This window comes from Pyrgilauda ruficollis, unplaced genomic scaffold (genome assembly GCF_017590135.1).
Source record: "Pyrgilauda ruficollis isolate IOZ18807 unplaced genomic scaffold, ASM1759013v1 scaffold827, whole genome shotgun sequence".
NCBI lineage: Eukaryota > Metazoa > Chordata > Aves > Passeriformes > Passeridae > Pyrgilauda > Pyrgilauda ruficollis.
Genome location: NW_024530233.1, coordinates 5,375 through 14,206, shown reverse-complemented (window position 1 = coordinate 14,206; position 8,832 = coordinate 5,375). Strand labels below are relative to the sequence as shown.

General features: G+C 49.9%; 1 protein-coding gene across 1 annotated transcript; it reads right to left on the bottom strand.

Annotated features, from left to right (window-relative positions):
* Positions 1-920: 920 nt before the first annotated feature.
* LOC121364417 (putative RNA polymerase II subunit B1 CTD phosphatase RPAP2) lies at positions 921-2,735 on the bottom strand. The gene has a single exon (XM_041487667.1). The coding sequence runs from the start codon at positions 2,733-2,735 to the stop codon at positions 921-923; it is 1,815 nt and encodes a 604-aa protein (XP_041343601.1).
* Between the last annotated feature and the right edge of the window lie 6,097 nt (positions 2,736-8,832).

Sequence of the window (8,832 nt, the reverse complement as noted above, 5' to 3'; positions counted from 1 at the left end):
TATCCTTATTGTTATTCTTATTTCCACATTTATTTCAATTTTAATTGTTTTATTTTATTTTATTTCAATTTAATTTTAATTTCCTTCCCAAATAAAGAACTGTTATTCCTGCTCCCATATCTTTGCCTGAGAGCCTTCTAATTTCAAATTTCAATAGCAATTCGATTTAATTTCAATAACAATTTAATTTCATTTCACTAACAATTCAGAGGGAGAGGGTTCACATTTTCCTTTTCAGGGGTCTCCTGCCTTCCTCAGCACACACCTGTCTGTTCAAACCAAGAAACACCAAAATACCCCAAAATTACATCCAAATACCATAACAGACCCTGAAATTACCCCAAATCACCCCCAAAATTGCAACAAAATACCCTGAAATCCCATCAGGGATTCCAAAATTACCCCAAAAGTGTCCCAGATTGCCCCAAAATCCAGTCACAGACTCCCTGAAATCCCATCAGGGATCCTGAAATTGCACCAAATCACCCCAAAATACCCCAAAAGTACACCTAAATCCCATCAGGAACCCTGAAATTGCACCAAATCACCCCAAAATCCCATCTGGGACCCCCAAAATCCCATCAGGCACCCCAAATTACCCCAAAATTGCACCAAAATACCCCAAAATCTCATCAGGAACCCCAAAATTACGCCAAAAGACCCAGAAATCCCATCAGGAATCCTCAAAATCAGGGCAGGGACCCCAAAATTACCAAAAATCCCCCCATAACTCCGGTCAGGGTCCCCAGAATAACCCCAAATCCCGCCAAAATCGCCCCAATTCACACATTTTCTGCTCCAGCTGATACAATCTGTAGTTACTGTACAGACTTACAAAATGCTGAAAATTAAACCTGTGGTTAACCAGCTTGATTTTAAGACACACAAAGTAGCTTAAAGTTGACTGACCATTCAAGTCGTCAGCCCATTCTAAATATTCCTGTTAAACTTTCCAGATCTTCATTTTTGAAATGCAGTTCTTTCAGTAATGTGGTCAGGAACTGTGAGTACATTGGGCTTGCCTGAGTATCCTTGAACAGCAGAGTTGTTTCTGACAATACAGATAACAAAACAATAGCAATCAGAGTCCATTCAGGCATTCTGTGGATAATATTTCTGTTTGTTAACCGGAAAGTTCTGACAAGATTTTTTAGCTCTGTGTAGACATCACCTGAAGCAATGTGAAGAGGGCCCAAAACTGCAGAGAATGCTTTTCTCAGTTTTTCAAGGACAATTCGCTTCCTAATCTGCATTTGTGCCTTCGAATCAACAAGTGGGAAGGTGAGATCTTCCTGCTGACCATCTTTGTCTTTGCTTGGATGTTCCCCTGCCTGCACTCGTGCCTCCTCAGCCAAGACGCACCTTCCTTGATAGAACTCTCTTACTCGGAGCTCTAGGAACTCTGTTTCTTCTTTTAACTCTTCATAACTAGGCACAGGCTGAACTATTCCACCCGAGCCTGTGAAAGGTAAAGAGTAGTTCAAACTGTTTCCAGACTCCCCTACAGCAACAGTGCTGAGATCATCAGCTGTATCTAAGTCATCCTCATCAAGCTCTTCGGTCTCCTGGCTGACAGATGCTACGCACTCTGATGAGCCCAAAGAAGTATAGTTTGGGCCATAGAGAAATTGGAAAGTTTCCTCAGTTCTCCACTCCATAAGTGTCTGCCTAAGCTCTTCTAGTAAACTGCCTTTAGAATTAACTGCATGCCTCAGTGCAGGGTTTTTATGTTCTGTTGACTTAGCTAATTTTCTTTTAAGATGTTCTGCTCCTCTTTTGCTCACACCTAGAAAAACTATCTGTGATCCACATGTATTTTCAAAGATTTCTGAAGCACTTGATTTCCCAGGAGCAGTATTGTCTGAAGGTGGTGCAGTTACTTCATTATGAACAGAGCAAGTGTGTCTTTCTTCCTGAGTGTCTAATTTACAATGAGAGAGTTGTTCAGTGGCTTCTACCACATCTGCATCTTCAGTTTTAGGGCTGGCCTGGACTTTCTGAGCATGCTTCTTTTTGAGGATGCTTTTTCTGTGCAGTTGCTGTGCAAAATTGGCTGAACTTGACTGACTTCCTGGTAGGACAGAAGAAATAAATTCTTGTTCAGTGTCAGTACTGCTGTCACTGGCTGTGTCGTGAGAACCAGATTCACATGGATCTGAAGATATCCTAGGATGTTCAATGTCAGATGCTTGAATTACTTCATCACGTAGTTTCACCTCTTCTCCAGACCGTCCACTCCGTCCCTCCTTCAGCAGCTCTATGTCTGGAGGTTTTTCTTCTTCTCTCATCCACACTGGACTTTTGGAAATTTGAGCTTCCAAATATTTAGATGCTCTATAGCAAAAGCTGCTGCAAAAGCACTTTCTTTCAGTGATATCATAAACTCTGTTTGTTTTTGTTGAAATCCTGTACTTCTGCTTTGGCACATTTCCCAGCTTCTTCTGACATAGAGGATAACCACACAGTTTGATGATAGACCGTTCATCAACAACGTCTTTATAGTGAGATGGAGTAATACATTTCCCACAATTCAGAAGGAACTCTTCAGTAATGTCCTCTTCCAGGAGCTGCTCAACAACAGACAACGCTTTTTTCTCACATTCCATCCTGTTTCTCAGCGCAGCCTCCAGATCTGCTTTCCTCTGAGCAGCATCTTCATTTTTCGGAGCAGCTGAACGATTATTTCCTGCGCGCCGCCGGCAGGGCTTGCCCGTCCCGGCCGCCATCCTCGCCATCACCGCCGCTCCCTCGGGATCATCCCGCTCCTTCCCGGGATCGCCATCCACGCTGCCCGGGTCCCGTTCGGGATCCGCTCCTCCCGGACCCGCGCAGCCCCGATCTCGTTTGGGCTCCGCTCCGCCTGGATCTCCGCCCGGGCTGGTTCCCCCTGCTCCTGCGCCAGCACCCGCAGCCAGCGGGAGCGTGTCCCGCACCGCCGGTGCCCTTGTGCGCTTGCAAAGTGCGAGAAAGCCCTCCCGGCTCCGGCTCCCGGGTTTTGGGTCACTGCTGCGCATCCTCCGCGCTCCGCCGCCCGCGGCACCGCGCTTGTCGCTGCCGCCTATTCGGCCCCCGCGTGTGGCCCCGGCCTCCCCCGCGGCCCCTGTCGCTCTCATGGTCCCGAACTTTCGCTGTGGAGGATTTTGTGGACAGTTGGCTGGCTGACAAAGGTCACGCTGGAATAATAGCGTTGGTTAAGCAAGAAGGAGACGAGGACAGGAGGCAGCGGTCAGTGTCCAGACCTGGCAAGGGCACTGCGCCCCTGCTGCAACAGCTGCACGGGGGAGAGAAGTGAAGAAAGGATAAGAAAAGCCCAAACAGAATAACCACAAGGATGTAGGAGTAGGCGTGGTTAGCTGATAAGTAACTAACCAATAATGAGCTCGTCTTTTGCAATATGCATTAACCTCATTAACACCAGTATAACTATGTGTGCCTATCAATAAAGTTTTGAGATTTGCTGATCACTCATATTGAGTGCCGCCTTTCTCCCACCGATCCTGTTGTGTGGCTGTTATCTCTCTCAGGGTGTGGCTGTTATCTCAGGTGTGGCTCTGTCCTAGGCTGACGTTATGATGCTTGTATCCCCAGCCTTCTATTCTGTTTATGCTGGAGATTAGTTCTGCACCTCCCAGACTGCTGAGACAGAGTGGAAGTGTTCCAGAATGGAAATCCACTTTGATTTCGGTGAAATGTACATCTGTGAATTAAGTCTGTAGCTTGCAAACACGGCTGTTTGGTCTGACTGCCTGTGCTCAGAAAAAACCTGTGCTCTAAGGAACTGCTTCAGCTGAAGGACAGAGAGAAGGAAGGGCCCCTTGAGCTCTGGGACAGACGCAGAGGCTGCAGGAGACAGGGCAGGATGACCCAGGAGTTCTTTCTGTACCTTCTGATAAAAAACCAGCTGCAAGTGCCACCAACCGAAATCAGTAGAATGAATATTTATGAACCTGCTGTGAAATGCCAGGCGTGTGGGTCAGTAAGGGAGATAAAAACAGGTCTGGAGCTCCCCGAGGCGGGCATGTCCATTGGAGGGGAGCAATCCCCCGTGCAGCCAGCACGGTAACACACATACCGGCTTTACAGCTTGCACTAAAGCTGTGGAGTTGGTTTGCTCTGCAAATCGCAGTTATGACACTAAATAGTTATATAATACTGAATTGTAATAGTTGTATAGTTGTAGTTATGTTATAGTTCTATTACAGCTGTAACATGAAATAGTTATAATAGTTACAGTTCTATTCCAGTTGCAACATTAAATAATTCTATAATACCAATTAGCTCTACTGAAAAATTCTCAACAAAACAGGGTTAAAAAAACCCCAAGAAACTGGAAATTTGACCTGGGCCGGATGTCCCTCAGGGCTTTAGATCTGTATCAAATGTCACTTCTGAGAGCTGGGATTCTTCTCCTCTTGCTTTAAATCACCTGGGGGCTTCAGCCAGGGCCCCTTGTGGGGGTGTGGAGTGTGCCAGGGACTGCTGAGGCCACTCACTGGGCCATTGGGCTTGTGAGATAAAAACCACACCTGAGATAACAGCCACACCTGAGATAACAGCTCCTCTGTCAAAGAGTCACACAGTCAGGAGTGTGTCTTCACCTCTCAGTGTGTTATACATACAGATTATCTTGAATGGACGAGATAATTAAGAAATTCTTCGCATAGAGAGAACAGCAACAAGGCAGCAAAATTACCAGAAGAAGAAAGATTGCCTCCTTATCAAGAGGAACCAGACTTCGAGGGACTGGCAGGACTGATTTACAAGACGAGGGGGGGAGTTGAAATTAAGGAGAAACACCCTTAGTTTGAATAGGAATGTTAGAATCAGGAACAGCAACAAGGCCCCAAAATTACCAGAAGAAGAATGATTGCCTCCTTATCAAGAAGAACCAGACTTCGAGGGACTGGCAGGACTGATTTACAAGATGAAGGGGGGAGTTGAAATTAAGGAGAAACACCCTTAGTTTGAATAGGAATGTTTGAATCAGGTATGAGATCGATGAATATGCAATAGGCTTTTGCTTTTAGGGAGTAATCCTTTGTCAGCGAAGCGTGCTTTTGTAGCAGAGCAAAAGCACCCCATGTCCATAATTCTTTGCTTTTTATTGTCTTTTCTTGTCCTTTCATTGTCCTAATTCTTATTTTCCTCATTTTTATTACTATTTTCATTACTATTAAACTTCTAAAATCTTAACACAAGTGAAGGGTGGTTTGCACACAGTTTAGGATTAAAGTTTTTTTTCAGTTTTCTTGCTGTGGAAAATTCTGAGACCGTTTTTCTACTTGCCACATTGACATGTCTTGTTTGCCTGTGGAATCTTCCTGCTTGGTAAAAACATCTTTGTGTTTGTGGTCAGCTTGTCCTTTGCTCTAAGTCACAAAATCTCTTTCCATCTCGACATAACCTTTGCTATTTAACCGTCCAGCAAGGCTGGCTCAGCAATCCTCAATTTACACATCCATTGTTCTTCTGTGCCAAAACCTGCTTCCATTTCTATTCCGCTCTCAGCTTCCACATTCAGAGATTTTCCTGCCCAGCAGAAATATCTGTAAGACTTTCTTGTCAAACTTCCATCCTTCCCAGCGCGAATCCCCTGAGGGAAAATCCCCAAAAGAACCCCCAGAGTTCCCCCCTGTCCCAAGCACCCATCAGTCAATCAATCAATCAATTAATAAATCAATCAGTTAATCAATCAATCAATCAATCAGCACTTCCATGGGCAGGAATTCCCCAGGTGATCAGGAGCAAACAGAAAAATCCTGACCCCAACACCCAGGGATGGAACTGGGAGCACTGGGCTGGTAGCACTGGGATGGAACTGGGAGGCCTCCTTATCAAGAGGAACCAGACTTCGAGGGACTGGCAGGACTGATTTACAAGATGAAGGGGGGAGTTGAAATTAAGGAGAAACACCCTTAGTTTGAATAGGAATGTTTGAATCAGGTATGAGATCGATGAATATGCAATAGGCTTTTGCTTTTAGGGAGTAATCCTTTGTCAGCGAAGCGTGCTTTTGTAGCAGAGCAAAAGCACCCCATGTCCATAATTCTTTGCTTTTTATTGTCTTTTCTTGTCCTTTCATTGTCCTAATTCTTATTTTCCTCATTTTTATTACTATTTTCATTACTATTAAACTTCTAAAATCTTAACACAAGTGAAGGGTGGTTTGCACACAGTTTAGGCTTAAAGGTTTTTTTCAGTTTTCTTGCCGTGGAAAATTCTGAGACCGTTTTTCTACTTGCCACATTGACATGTCTTGTTTGCCTGTGGAATCTTCCTGCTTGGTAAAAACATCTTTGTGTTTGTGGTCAGCTTGTCCTTTGCTCTAAGTCACAAAATCTCTTTCCATCTCGACATAACCTTTGCTATTTAACCGTCCAGCAAGGCTGGCTCAGCAATCCTCAATTTACACATCCATTGTTCTTCTGTGCCAAAACCTGCTTCCATTTCTATTCCGCTCTCAGCTTCCACATTCAGAGATTTTCCTGCCCAGCAGAAATATCTGTAAGACTTTCTTGTCAAACTTCCATCCTTCCCAGCGCGAATCCCCTGAGGGAAAATCCCCAAAAGAACCCCCAGAGTTCCCCCCTGTCCCAAGCACCCATCAGTCAATCAATCAATCAATCAATCAATCAATTAATAAATCAATCAGTTAATCAATCAATCAATCAATCAGCACTTCCATGGGCAGGAATTCCCCAGGTGATCAGGAGCAAACAGAAAAATCCTGACCCCAAGACCCAGGGATGGAACTGGGAGCACTGGGCTGGTGGCACTGGGATGGAACTGGGAGTACTGGGATGGAACTGGTGGCACTGGGCTGGTGACAGTGGGATGGAACTGGGAGCAGTGGGCTGGTGGCAGTGGGACAGATCTGGTGGCACTAAGACAGGACTGGGAGCACTGGGCTGGTGGCAGTGGGATGGAACTGGTGGCACTGGGAGGGAACTGGGACCACTGGGATGGTGGCACTGGAGTGGTGGCACTGAGACAGGACTGGGGACACTGGGATGGAACCGGGAGCACTGGGCTGGTGGCAGTGGGACAAAACTGGTGGCACTGGGCTGGTGACAGTGGGACAGACATGGTGGCACTAGGCTGGAACTGGTGTCACGAGGCTGGTACTGGTGGCACTGCCGTGTCCCTGGTGCCAGCTGTGTGCTGTCCCCGTGTCCCCGCAGTGTCCCTGGGGGTGGCCGAGGACGGTCACCTGCTGCTGGCCCTGCCCGCGGTGGCCGTGTCCTGCCAGGTGTCCCCGCGGGGGAGGGGACATCGCGGTGTCACCTGGCCACCAGCGAGCCACGGCCCTGCGGGGGGCGGGGCCTGTGGGTGACGTCACCTCGCCCCGCCCCTTCAGCGCGCGATATAACTGGGACGGTGACACCGGGTGGGACAGGGGCTTGGGACAGGCACTGGTGTCCCCGGAGCATCCCTGGAGCGTCCCTGAAGTGTCCCCAGCGTCCATGGAGCCCTGCGAGGTGCGACAATCCCTGCACGGGGGGCTGGGAGGGGACAGAGGGGACACGGGGGTGGCAGAGCGGACACGGGGGTGGCAGGAGGGGACGGGGGGAACAGAGGGGACAGGGGAGACGGAGGGGACACAGGAGATGATGAAAGGGGGCAGTAAGGGACGGAGGGGACACGGGGGTGGTGGGAGGGCACAGGGGGTCGCAAAGGGGACAGGAGGGCATAGTGGGAAGGTGGGAGGTGACAGAGGGGTGGAGGGGGTTGGACAACGGGAGGTGACATTGCGGGGCAGAGGGAACGAGGGGGTGATGAAGGGACAGAGGGGACAGCAGAGCCCTCCAGGGAGGGGCAAAGGGGACCCTGGGAAGGTACAGGGGCCAATGCAGGAAGTCACAAGTGCCACCAGGTCCCTGACACTTCTCCTGTCCTCTCCCCAGCTGTCCCCCTCCCAGCTGCTGGAGCAGCAGGTCACTGTGGTGGCCACCCTGGGCGAGCTGGTGGCCACCACGGCCAGGCTGGACGGGGACGTGATGCTGGCCGTGTCCCCAGGGTTCCTGCACCTGGCCCTGGAGAGGTTCACCCATCAGCTCTCCTTCACCCTGGACCACGCTGGTCTCGCCTGGTGGCACCGCGAGGACGAGCCTCCCATCTCCCTGGGCCGGGTCCTGGCCGCCCGCGAGAGCACCCCAGGGGTCACCTGGGAGCACGTGACAACCATGGCCAGTGAGTGGCAGCGGTCAGTGGCCGTGCTGGAGGACAGCTGGTCCCGGCTGGCCAGGAAGGCCACCAAGCTCCGCGACGCCTGCAGGGACGCGGCCACCGGCAAGAGCACGGCCATGGCCGTGAGGAGGGCCGTGGGACAGGCCGTGGAAGGGGACATGGGTGGGGACACAGGAGAAGCTGTGGTGGCCCTCAGCCCGATGGTCACCACCATGAGACAGCAGGCGGAGGCGGCCCTGGGGCTGCTGGAGCGCTTGGTGGCCGCGTGTGACAAAGCCACCGCGTTCCTCCAGGAGCTGCAGCGCAGGGTTGGGGACATCGAGGCCGCCCTGAAGGGGACAAATCAGGTGTCCCACGATGTCCCTGAGGACTTGGTGGCCAAGGTGGGCGAGGCTGAGCGGCTGTGGAAGGCCAGCGCCCGCCTGGCCAAGGATCACCTGCTGGGGACACTTGGGGACATCAACCCTCTCTTCTTCCGTTGTGACCCTGATGGCCCCAGTGGGCATGCAGTTGCTGAAAGGTGCCAAAAAGCCATCGAGGACATCCCGAGGCTGCTTCAGGACAGTGATGTCACCACTGTGACATCATCGTGGCAGTGACATCATTGGGGACATTGCTGCTGTCACTTGTCCCCTCTCCTCTCTC

Coding starts and splice junctions, on each gene's coding strand:
- LOC121364417 (XM_041487667.1), bottom strand. CDS start 2,735: ATGGCGAGGATGGCGGCCGGGACGGGCAAGCCCTGCCGGCGGCGCGCA.